Genomic DNA, 21,026 nt, shown 5'->3' on the forward strand with positions numbered 1-21,026 from the left:
ACATCAACCAAAGTGCGTGTCTCCACTCTTCCCCAGGGATTCTGGGGTAGGGAAAGCTTACCGCTCTCCCACTCACCTCCAACCCCAAGTCTCTGCTTCCTCTGACACTGCCCAGTCTTCAGATTATCTAGTTATCTTTACCGGTGACTGTATTGACACACAGCATCTTCTCCATCAGCACAGCTTCCACTTACACCAGGCCTCTGCATATAAAGTAGACGTAACTAAAAGTTTGGGAAGTTTGTGGGGACTCCTAACAGAAGTAACCTAACACTGACTCATGGATATCCTCTGCTGAGGAATTCTCTCTGCATTTCTGCCAGCTCAGACTGCAGGCATCTGCCATGTTGCTAGAATCTGGCTTCCAGGCCTCTTTCTTCCCACTCTGGATGACAAAATAAATGAATGAATGAATGAATAAATATTCACATTTATATGTAAGATATGTGTGCATATATGTGTCTTGGTGTTTATATTTATATGTAAATATATGCGTGTGTATATATGTACACACTCACATACATATATATAAAAAAGTAAAAATTTTGGCAGAACCACTCAGTTCTCCCTTTCTCCCTTTGTTCTGCTCTCTCCTTGTTGATCCCATCCTGGGGTTTGACTTTTCATTGCCTCGTGACCCACTAAAGGGTTTATTAGAACAAAGATAATCCCCTTCCTCATAGGAATTCTGTTGCCAGTTGCCGGAAAACTCAGAAACCCCACTAACCTAGCATTTGTGGAGTCTCCCATTGTTCCTGAGCACTGGACACACTTTGTTTCCTTTAATCCTCATTGGAACACTTTGACGCAATTGTTGTTATTCTCCTCATTTTGTAGCTGAAGACCTGAGCTTCAGAGAGATCCAGTTCATTGCTTGAGCTCCAATAGCGAGTAAAGCCTATAAGGACAAAGCAGGGACAAAATCCCTGATTCCCTCATTCTAAATCAGAACTTCCCCTTCTTCAGATAGTCCTCCATCCTGGATGCACATTAAAATGAGGGGCTTTAAAAACATCAGTGCTGGGCCTCCACCCTTGTACTGTGGGGGTGATGCCCAGGCAACTGCATATTTAGAAAGCTTCCCCTGTGATCCTAAAATGTAGCATTGCTCAGCGGCACATTGGTTCCAGCAGATCAACCTTCCAGCCAGAGGAATTGAGTACTGTCACACACGCAAAGGCAAAGGCAATGCTCCCAGCTTTTCTGGACCACAGAATATGTACCACCCTGCAACCTCACCTAACCTGCTTCTAAACGTTGTTTTCAGACCCCAATTTGATAACATTTCAGATGACCATTTACTTGTCCAACAGGTCTTTCCACGATCCTACTTTTCCTTATCCTCTTTTTCCTCTTCACAGGCATAAAACGGCATTCTCACAGCTCACCAGCCCCAAGCACCAGCTCCACGAGTCGCCTTACATTGCCAGGTGGGTAAACAGCATTGCTCCATTATCTTAGTGACCACAGACTAGTTTCTCGGGAAAGGACTAGTTTCTCGGGAATTGAGTTGAAAAACTGAGAACCTGGCCCCATAGTTATCCAGTCTACTCACATTATCAGAGAGCTTTGTCTCTGTCACCCAAATTTGTGAGGTCCCTCTAGGAATGGGCATAAATATTTCTATAGTTGGTTCACAATCTCCCCCACTCGCCTATGGAAAACATAGAATTTTGGTCCTCTTTGATGTTCATCTGGACATGTTACGGAAGGATCTGCCTTTTAGAGGCAGATAGTGCAAAGGAAGTAGTGTGAGCCTGTGGTGAGATTGAGACCCAGGTTTAAATCTCGGCTTTGCTGTGTTCAAATTGTGTGCTCCCTCACACGTGCTTCTTCAGCTTCTTGGAACTTCTGTTTTCTCATCTGTCTGGGAAAAGATAAGAATTAGAAATAATGCTTGTAAATTTAGCCTAGTATTGAGAGAGTGCTCACAATAATCTCTACCATTGAGAAATATGGAAGGCATGTATGACCTCTGTTTGACCCAATCTAACATGTACTGGCAAATCATAAGTATTCATGAGGATCGAGTATGAGTATTGTTTAATGTAAGGGGCACCTATGGATCATTCTGTCTCCATGCATGTGCTTACATTCTCAACTATAATTTAATTTTTATTTAATTTTAACAAGCAGAATTTGGAAAAGCGCATCTGTTTGGGGTAAGGAAAGGTTATAAAAGATAAATACCATCAACGAAGAAAATTTTAAAAATAATAAATTTAAGAAGGAAAAATGTCTCCAATAATGCTACTACTCAGAGTTAACCAAGATTACCTCTCCTTCCAGTCTTTATTAAATACTTTTTCTCTAGATTTGAATTAGAGTAATACTTTATGTAGAGTTTTGTTTCCTTCCTTTTAAAGCTTACCACTACATTATGAGATTTTCCTCATGTTATTAAGTACTTTAACAAGTATTTCAGTAATTGACTAACATTTCTATGACTATGCTACAGTTTATTTATACATCTATTGATAATTTAGCATTTATATAACATGCATTTTATAAGTGACCTTACATTCTTGTACATAAATCTTCTGAGTCTGTAAGTATGGATTTACCATAGGTTCCTCTAGGTAAGGTTACTGGCTCAAAGAATACCTACATATTTAGGTTCCTGACACATTATTACCAAAGTGATTTTCAGAAAGATGGTATTAATGTATGGTTTTAGCATGAATTTGTCCATTTCACGATCCCCTTGCTAATGCTAAACATTATTTTCAATACCTTACTGATTTGATAAGAAAAAATGATATCTACATTTGGTTTGAATTTATCTTTCTATTTTAAAAAACTTTTTTTTTTTTTTAGTGTCAATTCACCTATACATTTCTCATTTGGGGAATTACCACATTTCATCCATTCTGAGAGGCACATTGCCTTGCATCTTAACCCATTTTAGATTGGGATGTTTTGCAGTCAATGATGTGTGATAATTCAATTACCAGCATTTTTTTTTTCTTGGTTGTACATGAAAAAATAGTTCATTTTACAGTTAGTGGCATTTTAAATGAAATATGACTTATATCTGCGTGCTTTTTTAACTTCAATTTCTGTAGCTCCCTCACCCAAGTCAAACAAGTGGACTCTGCATCCACTGAATAACCCTTGAACTTTTCTTACCTCTGTGACTGCCCCGGATTCTCCTTATTCTCATCTTCCCTTTATTAATTTCTCTTTGCAGTCCTGTCAAAATCATCTAGGTGGAATTAACAGTGCACTACAATGGTTTGCTTATAAATCCTGTTGTCTATTGATAGGTGGCTTTTTCCATGATGAGGACTGTGTTATTCCTTTCTGCCGCCAGTGCTGCCAAAGTGGCAGGCACTTATTGGGTGTGCATTAATGTTTCTAAACTGGGTACTTGGTGCATGAGTGAGCAGCCTCCCATTTAGTTTATGACTACACAGAAGGGAATCATCCTCATAAAAAAAGGCTCATCTTAAAGTTTGGGTTTGCTCAACTCTACTAACTTGCTTTTAGTAGTGAGGAGACGTTGCTCTGTAATCTCTGGAAGCCCCTCACATCTTGTCTCTGCTTGAGGTTATTATGCTCTTGGGACTACAGAGCATCAGGAGGAAATCAGCTTTTTTTTTTTTTTTTTTTTTTTTTGAGATGGAGTCTCGCTCTGTTGCCCAGGCTGGAGTGCAGTGGCGTGATCTCGGCTCACTGCAAGCTCCGCCTCCTGGGTTCAAGCCATTCTCCTGCCTCAGCCTCCCAAGTAGCTGGGACTACAGGCACCCACCACCACGCCTGGGTAATTTTTGGTATTTTCAGTACAGATGGGGTTTCACCGTGTTAGCCAGGATGGTCTCGATCTCCTGACCTCGTGATCTGCACACCTTGGCCTCCCAAAGTGCTGAGATTACAGGCGTGAGCCACCGCGTCCAGCTGGAACTCAGCTTTAAACCAAGCAAATCCAGTGTGAAGTGATGGTGTTTGCTCCTGACAAGGTCATAGCCTTGCTAGGTCAGGTAGGACTTCTGAGGGCATCCTTGTCACCTCCAAGAATATGCAGAGCTGTCCTGGGACCCACTTGCTCTGCTGGGGACTCAGGGATGGCCACTGGGTTCCCAAGGCCTCTGACTCAGAATCACAGCTACCTTGTCTTTAGCCATCCAAAATGGTCCCAAAAGGAGTGTCTTAGGCTCTGAGTTCTGAGCATCTCCAAAGCCTACAGGGTGGTAAAACACACTCCTCTGCCCTACAGGACTTGAGGGATGGTCAGAGGTGGAAGTGGGTAGTTCTCAAAACACCAGACATAATTAACCTGTGTAACTGCTACTACACAGTGTGCAGATTGACACCGTAGGACAGAAGCTGCAGGGCAGCTGTGCTCCACATCCTGAGGGGTGTAGGGAAGGAGCTGGAATCATGCTTTCACTAGCAGATGTGCTCACCACCTCATTGCAATACCCAGCTCTCTGCTTCCCTTCTTGCCTCAGGAGCATCACAGATGCCTCCCTCTGGCTTGTGTGCCATGGGGTCCCCTCCCCATGCATGCTGACTCCTGCTCACAGCTCCATCTTACCATCTCACAGCTGTAGAAGAGATGACTCTTCTGAATGACCACCAATAGAAACTTTTTAAAACCTTTGATTTTATAGCCAGTGAATGGATTTAGTTGGAATTTTAGGGTTTTATATTTCCACAACACCACCTACATGACTAGATTCAGTGCAGTCAAATCAATCTGCTGTAGGCTGATCAAATTCAGTCATTAGGAGATGAAAACATTTGCTGTTAATTCCAGTCAAGATGGTCGAGTAAATTCATTTTTTGACAAACACTCTTCTGCTCAAACACACGAAAAGGTAGGTAAAATTATAACAAAAAATGTATTTTTAAAAGCTAGTGCCAGAGACAAACAACTCTGGGAACCAGAAAAAAAAGAAAACTACAGAAGCCCTGGGACAGCTGTGATCCATGTCCTGAGTAAGGAGTGGTAGGAAGGAGCTTGAATCCTGTGGAGCAAAAGGGACTATAAGTGCTCCAGAGGACACTGGTAATCAGAGCCTGGGCTATAACCTGAATACAGGGCATGGGGTGGACAGGCTGAAACAATTGCTGCCAACCTGTTTCTTCCAAGCTACAGCTTAATAATATTAACAGGAAGCTGTTGGCCTAGAGAGATGGATGGATATTGGGACAGCTTTTCTGCCAGACTGAGCTAGCTTTGGAATTGGATCTGCAATATCCCAATATGATTATAGAGCATTAGTCATAAAGTGCCATTATAAGGCTCTGTAGTGGAAGTTTAAGAGATGAGGTGGAAGTAACTACAAAACTCTAGACAGGCAAGAGAGAGAGAAAGAACATAAAACCCAAATATCTTCTACTTGAAATTAGCCAAAATGTCACAGGCAACAAAAGAAGCAATAGATAAATCGGACTTCATTAAAATTAAAAACTTTTTGTACATCAAAAGATACATTAATACAGTGAAAAGGCAACTGAATATGAGAAAATATTTTCAAATTATATATTTGATAAGGGGTTAATATCCAGATATAGAAAAGATATAAAGAACTCTGGCAGCTCAACAGCAGCAGCAACAACAAAAAAAGCAAAACCCAATTAAAAAATGGCCAAGGGACTAGAATAGACATTTCTCCAGAGGAGATCTACAAATGGGCCAATAAGCACATAGAAAGATGCCAGTCATTAGGGAAATGCAGATCAAAGCCACAATGAGATGCCACTTCACACCCATTAGGATGGCTACCATAAAACACAAACAGAAAACAGCAGGTATTCGTGAGGGTGTGGAGAAATGGGAACCCTGGTATATTGCTTCTAGGAACATAAAATGACACAGCTGCTGTGAAAAATGGTCTGGCCAAAGGCAAAGTCAAGAAGCAGGGAAGTGTGGCTTGCCAGGGGGAGGAGCAGTACAGGTTAGAAAGCAAGGGGCACAGGTACAGGAGGAAGAATTGGTGCCAGTAGCAGAGTGTACCGCAGAAATCGGCAACTGGAACATGAATTTCTTCCAGAAGGAGTTAATTTTTGGTGCAGGCTGTTAAACACTTTAAAATGTAATTAGGATACTCAAAGAGCCAAATGGAGGAAAAATTATCCTAAAAACAATAAAGAAAAATTGTACAGAAACCAGGAAGAGCAGAGATCATGTAAAAGAAGTGATTCAAAATCTGAAATTTTAAAAAAGGAAGCAAACATATAGTCATTACAATTTTAAAAAAGAAAAAAACTATCAGTTGATAGTATAAATTCAAGGTAGAACACCGTGGAAAAGATAATTAATGTTGGAGGATAGTCCTGAGGACTTTACAGCAAATATAGCACAGAGAGGGAACCATATTAAAAAATGAAGGATTGTGAACCATAAAATTCTTAGAAGGAAACAGCTGGGCGCGGTGGTTCACGCCTGTAATCCCAGCACTTTTGGAGGCCAAGGCAGGCGGATCATTTGAGGTCAGGAGTTCGAGACCAGCTTGACCTACATAGCAAAACCCTGTCTCTACTAAAATACAAAAATTAGCCAGGCATGGTGGTGGATGCATGTAATCCCAACTACTTGGGATGCTGAGGCAGGAGAAACACTTAAACAAAGGGGGTGGAGGTTGCAGTGAGCCAAGATCATGCCACTGCACTCCAACCTAGGTGACAGAGCAAAACTCCATCTCAAAAAAAAAAAAAAAAAAAAAATTCTTAGAAGAAAACATAGAGGTAAATCCCCATGACCTTGGATTTGGCAGTTGTTTCTTAGATATAACAACATATAAACAACCAAGAAAAAATTAGGTAATTGGACTTCATTAAAATAAGAAACTTTTGTGCTTTGGAAAAACTATCAAGAAAGTGGAAAGACAATTCACAGAGAGAAAATATTTGTGAATTACATATCTGATGAGGATTTTCTATCCGGAATATGTAAAGAACCCTTACAACTCAACAATAAAAAGACAACCCAGTTAAAAAGTGGCAAAGGATTTGAACAAACATTTCTCCAAAGAAGATATACAAAAGACATATGAAAAAGATGTTCAACATTATTAATCATTAAGGAATACACATCAAAACCACAGTGATACACCACTTCACATGCACTAGGATGCTATAATAATAATATTTTTACAATACTGAAATAACAAGTGATGGTGAAGATGTGGTGAAATTAGCACCCTCATATGTTGCTGGTGGGAATGTAAAATGGTGCAGCCACTTTAGAACACAGTTTGGCTGTTTTTCAAAAAGTTAATCATAGAGTGACTTAAATGAAGTACTGACACATTTTACAACGTGGATGAACCTAGAGAACATTTTGCTAAGTAAAAGAAGCCAGACACAAAAGGTCACATATTGTATTATTCCATTTACACAAAATACCCAGAATGGGCTAATCCATAGAGACAGAAAGTAGACTACTGGTTGTCAGGGGCTGGGGAGAGAAGAGAGCAGAGGAGTGACTTCTCATGGATATGGGGTTCTTTTTAGGGGTGATGAAAATATTCTGGAATTACACAGTGATGGTTGTGAAACATTATGAATACAGTAAAAATCCTTGAAATGTACACCTCAAAAGCACAAAATTTACGGTTTATGAATTATATCTCAATAAAAAATTTAAGAGCATGGAAGATAGACAAATTGCTGTAAACTACTTCTCTCAGAAATTTTAGTAGAGTATGGAGAAAGTGGTGGGAAAGCAATATTTCAACAAAGAGGTAATAATTTCCCAGAAGTAAAGAAAGACTCAAATTCTTAGATGGAAAGTACATCTCCAGTGCCATAACTAAACAAAAACAAATTCATACCTGAAGACATTGTATGACATTGCCCAAAGCTACATCAAGGGTGAGAAAACTTTAAATGATATGAGAGGCTGATTATGTGCAGGAAAGATGCAAGTAATCAACTGACAGCAAAATTTGCATTGGTAACAGTAGAAGCTAGAAGACAATGAAGAATATATCTTCCATATGCTGAGGGAAAATAGAGCAGTATGTAATAGTTAAAATAGCTAAATTATTGCTTATGAATGAAGACACATTAAAACATTTTCAGGTATACAATGATAATTTACCACTCACAGACAGACTTTCATTAAAATATGTGTTAAGGGTGGGCACGATGGCTCACACCTGTAATCCCAGCAGTTTGGGAGGCTGAGGTGGGCAGATCACCTGAGGTCAGGAGTTCAAGACCAGCCTGGCCAATGTGACAAAACCCCATCTCTATTAAAAATACAAAAATTAGCCAGGTGTGGTGGCATGTGCCTGCAGTCCCAGCTACTCAGGAGGCTGAGGCACGAGAATTGCTTGAACACGGGAGGCGGAGGTTGCAGTGAGCTGAGCTTATACCACCGCACTCCAGCCTGGGCCACAGATCAAGACTCCATCTCAAAAAAAAAAAAAAAAAAAAAAAAAAAACCATGTTAAGGGAAGTATGTCAACAAGAAGAAAAGTGAACCCACAAGGAAGGTGTGAGACACAGGAATTAGTGGTGAGCACATCAGTAAATAAAACATGTTGGTAAATTTGAGTGACTAGTCACCATAAAATAACATCTAATTTTTGTGTTAAAATAGGAAAGAGAAGCTATAGACGGAAGGAGGGATATTTCAATATGGACCTAAAGAGTGCTAAGATCTATCTTGTCTTTGGTCAGAACTTTGTAATTTTGTAACTTTTTAACACAAAGGATCATCAGTAGAATAATAGAAACATAATAGCATTGTTATTCACTGAATATTTGTGTTCCTATCAAATTCATATGTTAAAATCCAATCCCCAGTGTTGCAGGGGCCCGTCCCACAGACCCCGACCCAACAACAGATGAATAACATACACTGACACAGATACTATGCTTCTCAGTCCAGCTGAGAGTCCGGGTCGCTTACAGACCCCAAGGAGAATGCTGTAAACAGTGACAACCGCAGCCCGGCCCACACTCACTGGCCTTCTCAGCATTTATTCAGCACACATTAAATGACAAAAGTCTCAAGTAAACACCACTAGAAGGTAATTACCATTGCCAACCCCCCAAGTAGAGAGCAATCATGCACCTGCTGATGGCAAAGGTTACTCTTAGGACCACATGAGTAAACAAGCTATTTAGATAGACTCCTGTACATCCCTATGTTAATTACCCTTGCTATAGCTCAAAGAGGATTAGGTTTCTATCCTGTGGCTTTTGCTAAAACCTTCTGGCCTTCCAAGAAGGTTTATTTTACAATTTTTCTCAACATCCTGACTGAACCCCTACATAATGTGATGATGTTTGGAGGTGGAGGCTTTGGGAGGTAATCAGGTCATGATGGGATTAGTGACCTTATAAAAGAGACCCCAGAGAGCTAGCTTGCTCTGTTTTTACCATATGAGGGCACAACAAGAAGTCAGCAGTCTGCAACCTGGAAGAGGAAGACGGCCCTCCCTAGAAGCCAACTGTGCTGGAAACGTAATCTTGGACTTCCATCCTCTAGAACTGCAAGAAATAAATTTCCGTTGTTTGTAACCCACTCAGTCACAGTACTTTGTTATAGCAGCCCAAGCTGACTAAGCCAAGTGTATTAGTCAGTTCTTGCATTGCTATAAAGAACTATCTGAGACTGAGTAATTTATAAAGAAAAGAAGTTTAATTGGCCTACAGTTCTTCAGGCTGTACAGGAAGCATAGTGGCTTCTTCTGAGGAGGCCTTGGGAAACTTGCAGTCATGGCAGAAGGTGAAGGGGGAGCCAGCACTTCACATGGCCAGAGCAGCGGGAAACAGGAGGAGGTGCCACACACTTTTAAATGACCAGATCTCATGAGGAATCACTCACTATCATGAGAACAGTACCAAGGGGGAAATCCACCCCCATGATCAAATCATCTACCACCAGGCCCCACCTCCAACATTGGAGATTACAATTGGACATGAGATGTGGGATGGGACACAGATCCAAACCATATCAGCAGGCACCTAAATCAACAAATGAATAACAATAAACAAAGAGAATGTATCAACTTAATAGAAGGCAGAAAGGAAGACAGAAACAAAGAATAAAGAATGATAAACACAAAACAAGATTTAACAGTAGAAATGAGTCCAAAAATATCAGGAATAACAATAATTGCAAGTGGCTTCAACTTACTTTTCAAATATAGAGGTTATTTGATTATATTAGAAAGAAAAAATCCAGGTCTATCTTGCTTTTAAGAGATGCCTTAAAAAAACTTTTGCCATACATTAGGTTTGCTAATGTACGGCAAAAGAAATTGCATGCAAAATATAACGCTAGTTCTTTGAAAACATTCATCCATTTTAACCTTTGTATAGCATTTTATAATGCAAATATTCCAAAGACATATAATCATCTCCTATTGATGGTTGTCTTCCACTTTTTGCTATTACAAACAATGCTGAGCATAATGTTGAGCAAGTGAAGCAAGTTGCAATAAGATATATGCTTTCTGTGTTCTCACTCATACATGGGAATTGAACAATGAGAACACTTGGACACAGGGTGGGGAACATCACACACTGGGGCCTGTCGTGGGGTGGGGGGGGAGGGGTAGCATTGGGAGATACACCTAATGTAAATGACGAGTTAATGGGTGCAGCACACCAACATGGCACATGTATCCATACGTAACAAACCTGCATGTTGTGCACATGTACCGTAGAACTTAAAGTATAACAATAATAATAAATAAATAAAATAATTAAAAAGATACATGCTTTCTAATGCAATTTATATTGTTTTAAAACATGCAGAAATATTAGATATTTTGTGGATGCAAATGCAATAATTTCATACATATATGCACAGCAATGATAAATACCAAATTCTGGAGGACGGCTTTTCCAGAGGGAAGAGAGGGAAGTATCATAGAGGGGATCTACTGGGTAACTTAATTATATCTGTGTTAATTTCTTTCAAAAAATGTTTGAGCAAATGTAAAAATTATTAAGATTTTATTAAACTGTATTGAGAGGATGGGTATTTGTTATATCATTGTTTATACATTTCTGAATGCTTAATGATTTTAAAGATTTTTTCTTTTTCTTTTTTTTTTTTTTTTTTTGAGACAGAGACTCGCTCTGTCACCCAGGCTGGAGTGCAATGGCGTGATCTTGGCTCACTGCAAGCTCCGCCTCCCGGGTTCACACCATTCTCCTGCCTCAGCCTCCCGAGTAGCTGGGACTACAGGCGCCTGCCACCACGCCTGGATAATCTTTTTGTATTTTTAGTAGAGACGGGGTTTCTCTGTGTTAGCCAGGATGGTCTTGATCTCCTGACCTCGTGATCCGCCTGCCTCGGCCTCCCAAAGTGCTGGGATTACAGGCGTGAGCCACCATGCCCGGCCATATTAAAGAATTTTTAAGTGGAAAATCTGTGGCTGTTTGGCAAAACACTTTTGTTTAGTTTTATTAAGGTAGACATGATTTCATAGATATGGCCAAGAAATTTAATGATTTCCTTTCTAACCTATTGGGTGAGATGGGTGTTGGGATATGGGGATCTGAGTATTTAGGAAGTTCTGCAAGTAACATATTTCAATCCAGAAACCACCAACAACCACTTCATTAAAGAACCACATGTGTGGTTTCAGGAATTATCTAAGGGGATGTCCTGGAGCTCCAGCACCAGAAAACTGCTCTGGGGATCTCACCTTGATTTCTTGCACATCTATAGCAAAGTGACTCTTGCACCTGCAGCCATTTTTTCTTTCCTGGAGCCGACTTTATTTATTGCCCCAAGGGAATTTGGGAACCCAGTCAAGCTTCGTGGGTGGGCCATCCATGATGGAAGCTGGGGAAATGTTGGCTCTCACCGGAGGAGTGGTCCAGAGCTTCGGCACCGCTAACAGCCATGACTGCTAATGATAGTGACTAGTCAGTGACTTACTTCTGAGCAGATTCCCCAGGGCAACTCCATCACCTTACTTTCCTGAAGTGATCACTGAATGGAAAGGTACAGTACTATAGTCATTCTTCCATGCAGATAGCTGATTGCTCCTCCAGTGTGCACGGTAGTGTTGGCTCTGTAGATGTGACTCTGCTTCTCAACTCCACTGCCTGCTGTAGAAACAGTTTGTGTATTTAGATGCCAGCTGGCTTGCAATGACATTGTTGTGTGTCCTGTTTTAGGAGACTACGGATAAAATGTCCATCCAGAGGATTCCTCAGAAGAAACCGGACCAACTCTGAGGTCTGAAGACATTTTAGAAAGCTTATGATTCTTTTACCAAAGCAAAATATTATATGTATTGTAAGTTATTGAGTAACTTCAAGAAATGATGACTTCTGATCTCCCTAATACAGGCTTTTAACAACAGATTTTATTTTTTATTTTTTATTTTTTTATTTTTTTTTGAGACGGAGTCTCACTCTGTCACCTGGGCTGGAGTGCAGTGGTGTGATCTTGGCTCCCTGCAAGTTCCGCCTCCCAGGTTCATGCCATTCTTCTGCCTCAGCCTCCCAAGTAGCTGGGACTACAGGCGCCCACCACCACACCAGGCTAATTTTTTGTATTTTTAGTAGAGACGGGGTTTCACCGTGTTAGTCAGGATGGTCTTGCTCTCCTGACCTTGTGATCCACTCACGTCAGCCTCCCAAAGTGCTGGGATTATAGGCGTGAGTCACCGCGCCCGGCCCAACCACAGATAGTTTAACATGTATTGCATATCTACAAATACCAGGGACAACATTAGGTCCTTAACATGTATTATGTCATTGAATCCTCACAACAACCCTCTAAGGGAGGTACCATTATTTCTGTTTCACAGATTAGGAAACTGAGGCACAAAAAGATGAATAACTTACCCAAAGTTTGCAGGGGGCAGGCCTGTGCTCTTTTCTGTGAAAGTCATTGCCAATGGTTAAAGACTGATGCCTAATAGTCCTCACTGTAACCACTTTTCTTTTGCACTTGTATTCTGCCTGGGAGTGAGATCAAACCCCATGTACCAATATCAAGCACATTGTTGGGGTGTGGGAGGGATCCTGCACTATCTTTTAAGTGAAGACTCTGGTAAGTGTTCTCTCTGCAACTGCCTTTTACATGAGTTGATTGAAGGATGGCAGTTGTCACTTACTATGGACTGGATCAAAACCTATCCCACTTGATCGAGCTTTGTTATGCAGGAGCTCTGTCACCTTGAAGAAATGTATCTTTATAGGCTTCTTCTGGAATTAGCCACTGTTAATGTGAACAAAGGACATAGGAGCTTCTGAATAGCCTTACATTTCCAATCTTCTCTTGCACAAGTGGGAAAATGCACACGTTGTTGAGAAAAATCCAGTGAAAGACTTAACTTGCATTATCTCCAAAATATGTCTCCACTGAAACAACTAGAATCATGCCAAGACAAACAAAATGAAAACAAAGAACCACATTAATGATGGAAAAGTTTATAACCACATTATAAATGAGAAAATTAAAGATGATCATCACCTTGAGGGAGTTCATTTTTAGTCTATTTTTGTATCCTCAGCATTAGATCATGAGGTCACAGGGCATTTGATAGGAAGCCATCATTTGAAAAAGAGCCGATTTTTACAGCCTCACTTAAATTACTCCTCCCCTTTCACCTATTTGTTCAGGGAAGGAAGGCTCACAAGCTATGTCTCAGTGCCTCCCCATATTATCATAAGACTAGTAGATATGAGCTAAGATTTTAGCATTTGTGTAAGACAAAGGACTCAAACTTGAAAGCTTGAGAGGAAAGGAAATTGCTGATGTTCTTCTCAAGCAAACACGGGCAGCAAATCTAAATATCAAGACACTGCTGAAGAAAGAGAGAAATATCCAGATCTGTAGATCCCAATCATCATTTCTAGCTTGTGTATATTCAAAGTGATTCATTTATTCTTTAGTAAATGGAAGATTTATGAAGGTTACTTAGTGTGAGGTAGAGTAGTTTATTCACTCATTAAATATTTCTCACCACCAATTAATACTGTGATTAAGTTCTGGGGATGCATATACTCCATCCCTATCCTCAGGAAGCTGATAGACAGGATTGAGTTATTTATGGAATAAAGCACAAAGAAGCTCCAGAAAGTCCAGGGAATCACTGGCTTAGGAATGGTTTCCAATGAGTGACTCAAATAATTATCATGACTCAGCATAATAAATGCAAAGTGTCTTAAGAATGAGAAATGTCCTTGACAGTTTTCTAATTATTTCAAGATTAAAATTCAGGGACTGGAACTCCTTCCATCTTGGTTGGTTATCTAAGGCATACTTCCCATTGGGATTTCCAGCACTCTTTGTTCTTGCGGTTAGGCATTACTCAAAGTGACTGAATGGGCTGGGCAGGGTGGCTCATGCCTGTAATCCCAGTACTTTGGGAGGCCAAGGCGGGTGGATCACCGAAGTCAGGAGTTTCAGACCAGCCTGGCCAACATGGTGAAAGCCTGTGTCTACTAAAAATACAAAAAATTAGTTGGGTGTGGTGTTGCACACCTGTAATCCCAGCTACTATGGAGTCTGAGGCAGGAAAATCACTTGGACCTGAGAGGTTGCAGTGAACTGAGATCGTGCCTCTGTACTCCAGCCTGGGCAACAGAGCAAGACTCTGTCTTAAAAACAAAAACAAAAACAAAATGACTGAATGAACCACCATATTTTTGCATTGCCTAAATGGTTTAGAATGTGGGCTAGCTGTTTTTTCTCTGGTTAAAATAGCACATAGTTTGAGCAAAGTAGTTTCCTCAGGTAGCAGAATGGAAAGATATTTAAGTATATTTATGTATATTTTTTCACAAATGCATATTTTAAATAACTGGTCTTTTGTGAATCAAAGTGGTGTATTCTCTGCCAAATATTCACAAATAAATTCATTAAGTTAATCTCTTCATTGTGTGGTGAGATCTTTCATGTAATAAAACCCATCATGTGGGGAATTACATGACTTTTCTATATTGTAATAAGAAAATCCACCAGGGAGGGCGCTATCACGAGGCAGCAGTGATGACCTTTTGTCTTCCTGTGCTGTGTAAAAATGATGGCTATATACCAAATACCTACAATATTCTGGGCATTGTGTACTGTGCAATGGCACATGGGTACTGCATATGCATTTTCTCATTTATATTTCCTTTAAAATCCTCACCACAACCATGGAAGGCAGTTACTATTCTCATTTTAAAAAAGGAAGAAAGAAAACCAAACCCGGAGTTCCAGAACAGATTATTTACTCAGGATTTCACAGCTAGTAATAGCTTAGCCCAGACGTGCCCCAAGCCCATGGTTTTTTCATAAGACCACCCACCTCTCCCAAAAGTAGATGTCCATGGGCTTGTTTTCCTGTCACAGACCTTAGCACTAAGATCCTGTCTTAGATCTATTCTTAGTTTAAGAATAGATTATCACCTTAGACAACACTACATCTAATGCCCATGGTATGAGAGTAATTTTCTCTCATACTATGGGTTAAGGTTGGTAAATTGTGTTTCTACAATCTTAGCACATGGCTGAGGGTTGGGCATTCCCAGACAACAAGAACAGGGAGCAGGTTGACTGCCCCAGCATCCTTCTAAAGCTAAGTATAAACCAAATTGCCCTCAAAACAAACTCAGTCCCAAAGCCAGTGGTTCTCAAGCCACATTAGGATAATGGCATTACAAACATACTGATGTTTGGGCTCCACTCCAGGGTGATCAATTACTTCAGAGACTCCTGGGGGTAAGGCTTGGTGATCAGTACTTTTCAAAGCTCCCCAAGCAATCTGATGTGTGCCCAGGATTGAGAACCACCAGTGGAAGAAACAGCTTCAGGTTGCATGGAAGGTAGCAAAACTACATGGTTTATCTGTTTTCTATGGATGCATATCCCTCTGGGGATCTGGAAATGCTGGTTGGGTTGTCTTTCCTTACCAGGCTAGTAGTGGTTTGGTTCAGACAGGATCAGCTCAGCTCCTTTTAAATAGCTTCTCAGACTGCAAGCTTCCTGTCCCCTGTGTTCTTTGCTCTGTGTGATGAAAAAATGGAAGCCACAGATAATTCAGCATTCTCACTTTCTTGAGGTAAAGTCCTTGGAGAATCTGGGTCTTTAAAAATGTAGATAACGGGGACAGGCTTGGTGGCTCACACCTGTAATCCCAGCACTTTAGAAGGTCGAAATGGGCAGAGCACTTGAGGTCAGGAGTTCAAGACCAGCCAGGCCACCATGGTGAAACCCCATTTCTACTAAAATTACAAAAATTAGCCAGGTATGGTGGGATGCACCTGTAATCTCAGCTACTCAGGAGGCTGAGGTGAGAGATCACTTGAACCCAGGAGGTGGAGTTTGCAGTGATCCGGGATGGTGCCACTGCACTCCAGGCTGGGTGACGGAGCAAGACTCCGTCTCAAAAAAATAAAAAATGTAGATAATGGGCTTAATCATTCTAGTTCTTAATATGAAATATACCTTGAAGAGTTTAAGAATAGATTATCACCTTAGATGATACTACATCTAATGCACATGGCATGAAAGTAATTTTTTGGTTGGGTTAAAGTTGCCAAATTGTATTTCTACAAAAGGAAGGGCTCTTATCAACGTGGCCTCGCTATAAGGCTTTTGTGTCTTAGAGAGGCAAATAAATTCCCTAGTTGGGAAGGTATGCTGCTACTAAATTTTCCTGGCACTTGCAAATCTCCTAGATAGTTCCTAAATGTCTTCATCTGAGGAAAGGATGGAAATTGATACTGAATGAGCACCTACTATGTGCCAGTACTGTGCTGGCTGCTTTCACATGCATGATTTATTTTCATTCTTACCATTGCCCTGTGAAGTGAGTGTTATTATTTCCATTTTTTAAAATGGAAAACTGAAATAAAGTGTCCAAGTCATGTGGGGACAGAGCCAGAACTGAATCTGGCCAGCTTCCAAGGACGGTGAAGAGTTGCAAATGAGCTCATGGAAGATGAAGAACAAGAGGACTGGAGAGACGAAGACAGTAGTTTTCAAACTCCAGCACAGTAGAATTATCTGAAGAGCTTAAACAATTCCTGAAGGCTTAGTCCTACCCTATCGATTCTGCTTTAAGTGATCTGGGGTACAAATTGAGCACTAGGAGTTTTAAAAGCTATCTATGTGGTTCTCATATGCAGCCAGGATTGAGAACCACCAAGTTAAAGCGTCCTGGAGCTTGCCTGGCTAGACTCCACTGGCCTTAAGTTTTGGAATACTTGTTAATATTCCATCCTGGTAGAAGGGAGGGAAAAGATGAAAGCAGTTATTTAAGAGAACTTTTTAAATCAGGACCTTAATGTAGTTACTTCCTGAGCCATTGCCACAAACTATTTAAAGTGGGGTTAGGGGATGACTTACTTTTGTTTACGGGAAAGCAAGATTATTGCTTCAAAATTATTGATTATTCAAGGGTATTTAAGAATCTCATATATGACACAAGTATATACCTAAATCTTAATAACATAAGTGAGATACAATTTTTTTTTTTTTTTTTTTTTTTTTTGAGACGGAGTCTTGCTCTGTCACCCAGGCTGGAGTGCAGTGGCCGGATCTCAGCTCACTGCAAGCTCCGCCTCCCGGGTTTACGCCATTCTCCTGCCTCAGCCTCCCGAGTAGCTGGGACTACAGGCACCCGCCACCTCGCCCGGCTATTTTTTTGTATTTTTTAGTAGAGACGGGGTTTCACCGTGTTAGCCGGGATCGTCTCTCGATCTCCTGACCTCGTGATCCGCCCATCTCGGCCTCCCAAAGTGCTGGGATTACAGGCTTGAGCCACTGCGCCCGGCCGAGATACAATTTTTGACTTGACTCTTTTAATTTATTATTGGTAGTTACTAAAACTTACTCCGCATTTTGGTACAAGATTATTTTCAATACGGGAGGATAGGAGGAAGGGTCTGAATTCAGATTGCACGTGTGTAAATCCAGAATCAAGACTCCTTTGTGCTCACTGTGTGACTCTGGCCAGTTACTTTAGCTCACTAAGCCTCAGTTTCCAAAGTACTATTATCACCCAAAGAGGGAGTGATAATAGTACTTGCCTCATAGGATTGTAGTAAAGATTCAAAGTTAAATTCTTATCATTGTGCCCAGTACATAGTATCAGCTATCATAATGGTTTTACCACAGCGGTTCCTGAAATGAAAATCACAGGCTCAAATCTCATATTGTCCCATCCTCAGTGGAGCTCACGTTAACATTCCAGTCCCTTGCAGTTCAAAACTCCTGGATGGTTTTTGTGCATTTTTATAAGGGCTTTCTACAACAAACAGATGCTGATTTTAGAAACAGAATGTATAGTAGAATTTTTTCCTTCATGTAAAATAGCATTTAAGTGGCAATAAATGATTATTCTAATTTTGTTAGTTTAGTATATGTGGTTTGGGGTGTGTGTGTGTTTGCGTGTGTGTGTGTGTGTGTGTGTGTGTGTGTATTTCTGTGTACACATTGCAGATAGAAAGTGTCTATAGGAGGAAATGCTTTTTCCCAAGGTCATATCATAGCATTATGTTTGAAAGAGAAAAAACACAGATATCCAACACTTATTTTTGTTTAAAAGTAAAGCTGCCAATATTGGAATTTACTCAAAAGCTCCGAGTAGACCAGATTATTGCCATTTGAGGTGATGCTCACCTGAAGAGGTTCAGAAAACCTCCACCTGAAGATACTGCTGCACTGCAGTGTGGGGTTCTAAAGGTCACACTGAAGTCACAGCAGATTGAAAGAACCAGGACCAGTGCTATGGGAAATCACATTGAACTCAAGGGAATGAGGCCAGACCCAAGCGTGGATGAGGGCTAATGACTGTTCTCTCTGGATTGCTCTCACTTAGTGGAAAATAACAGGATATACTGGGTTAATGACTTGATATAGTATGATGTGATAATAAATTAATTCCATTTTTCTGAAAGCATTTTCACTCTGTAAGATGCCCTTGATAAAAAGGAGCTATTTGGTCAAATAAACGAGAAAAACTACATGCTATTGGCAGTTCTCAGGGATTCTAAAGAGATGTTAGTATTATTTAAGGTACTGATAAGTCCTGGTGTGAAGACACTAGTTTAACTCAGTTAAATTTCATTGAGGAAATGCTCTCCCCCGCAACCACACCTATTACACAGCTTTGATGAAGGGCACTTTGGTTTCCAGTAGACTAATATAAATAATCCTAATAACTGTATTTGATATATTAATAAATTTGAACCTCTTTCCTGGAGAAAAATAATTCTGTGCAACTGTTTCCCATACCAAAACAAAAAAGTAGCCGCCAAGAAAAATGATCAGAGAGAGAGAGAAAGAGAGAATGGAGAGAGAGAGACAGAGAGAGCGAGAGAGAACAAAAGATAGACTGGTTGTGGCAGTGAAAGGGGAGAAAATCATAGACACTTTTGGGAGAAATTGTTATGTTTATGAAAAAGAATTAAACAATCGAGAGTTAAAACTCCTAAAAGAGCATTGCTTTTATGAAAATCAAACATGGAGCATAATTATAAAATAAAGGATGGTGATGTGTCAATTTTTGGCTTGAAAGTTTGTTTTTCTAAGCATGTTTAAAAGTAATATAGACAATAACTTTCCCAAGTTCAGGCTCTGTGCTGAGATATGTGCCTTTGTCAAAATCTTCTTTCACTAATAGGATCATTTTCTCCAAGAAAATTGTTCTAAGAGATGAGGCCAGGCTTTTTAAAAGTATCCCAAGGGGATATGAACAGACACTTCTCAAAAGAAGACATTCATACAGCCAACAGACACATGAAAAAATGCTCATCATCACTCACCATCAGAGAAATGCAAATCAAAACCACAATGAGATACCATCTCACACCAGTTAGAATGGCAATCATTAAAAAATCAGGAAACAACAGGTGCTGGAGAGGATGTGGAGAAATAGGAACACTTTTACACTGTTGGTGGGACTATAAACTAGTTCAACCATTGTGGAAAACAGTGTGGCAATTCCTCAAGGATCTAGAACTAGAAATACCATTTGACCCAGCCATCCCATTACTGGGGATATACCCAAAGGATTATAAGTGATGCTGCTATAAAGACACATGCACACGTATGTTTATTGCGGCACTATTCAAAATAGCAAAGACTTGGAATCAACCCAAATGTCCATCAGTGACAGACTAGATTAAGAAAATGTGGCATATATACACCATGGAATACTATGCAGCCATAAAAAAGGATGAGTTCATGTCCTTTGTAGGGACATGGATGCAGCTGGAAACCATCAGTCTCAGCAAAATATCACAAGAACAGAAAACCAAATACCACATGTTCTCACTCATAGGTGGGAATTGAACAATGAGATCACTTGGACACAGGAAGGGGATCATCACACACCGGGTCCTACTGTTGGGGGTAGGGGGTTGGGATAGCATTAGGAGATATACCTAATGTAAATGACGAGTTAATGGGTCCAGCACACCAACATGGCACATGTATACATATGTAACACACCTGCACGTTGTGCACATGTACCCTAGAACTTAAAGTATAATTTTAAAAAAGAGGAAAAAAAAAAGTATCCCAAGGGGAAGAAGTGTCTAACTTGCTGATAATCAACCATTTACTTGTGGTGGGGGTGGGGATCCAGGTTTGGTTCTTCTCCACTAGGGGTGGGGGATTGTATGACTGCTTCGATTCAACTGTATGACTGGTTGGATTCAGCTGTGGGAAGTGCCTAGTCATTAAAAGGAGGAGGGTCAGACCCTCCCAATAGTTTAGGTATAGCCAGGCAATGAATGAGGGCACCCTCAGAAGGCCACACCAGCACCCCAGAAGAATGGTCCACATTAAATGCAAGATGGTGCCCTCATGCCTGGCTCTGGTGTTTTGCTCTGTCACCAAGTCACAATCCATTGCAGAGGGGAAAAGTAATGAATGCATACAAAACAGCAATGTACGAAATTTTCCTTTATCCCACATTTTGAGTGAGGGTGACAGCAGCCATATAAGTATTTCCACAAACTCAGTGGGGAGCCGATCTCTATCAGCAGGTTCAACTCTATTTGCAGTGACTCTAGTGGCAAGGAGAGGTTTTGTTCTGACAGTCAGAATTCCAGCAAACAGTAAATGTTTCTTCATGCTGAGAAGTGGGAAATTCAAT

General features: G+C 40.5%; 1 protein-coding gene across 9 annotated transcripts in view; it reads left to right on the forward strand.

Annotated features, from left to right (window-relative positions):
* The window catches only part of PDE1C (phosphodiesterase 1C), a 547,393-nt gene that overhangs the window by 519,060 nt on the left and 7,307 nt on the right, over window positions 1-21,026 (forward strand). For 5 of the 9 annotated variants that reach the window (XM_028845886.2, XM_001083624.5, XM_077996949.1 and 2 more), the window contains one exon: window positions 1,362-1,430. In XM_028845886.2, the coding sequence (XP_028701719.2) occupies window positions 1,362-1,430 (69 nt within the window). Of the gene's footprint in view, window positions 1-1,361; window positions 1,431-12,099; window positions 14,806-21,026 lie in introns of those variants that run through there. The other 4 variants (XR_013415411.1, XM_028845888.2, XM_015133753.3 and 1 more) reach the window with 2 other exon arrangements.

Source organism: Macaca mulatta, chromosome 3, assembly GCF_049350105.2.
Source record: "Macaca mulatta isolate MMU2019108-1 chromosome 3, T2T-MMU8v2.0, whole genome shotgun sequence".
Lineage (NCBI taxonomy): Eukaryota > Metazoa > Chordata > Mammalia > Primates > Cercopithecidae > Macaca > Macaca mulatta.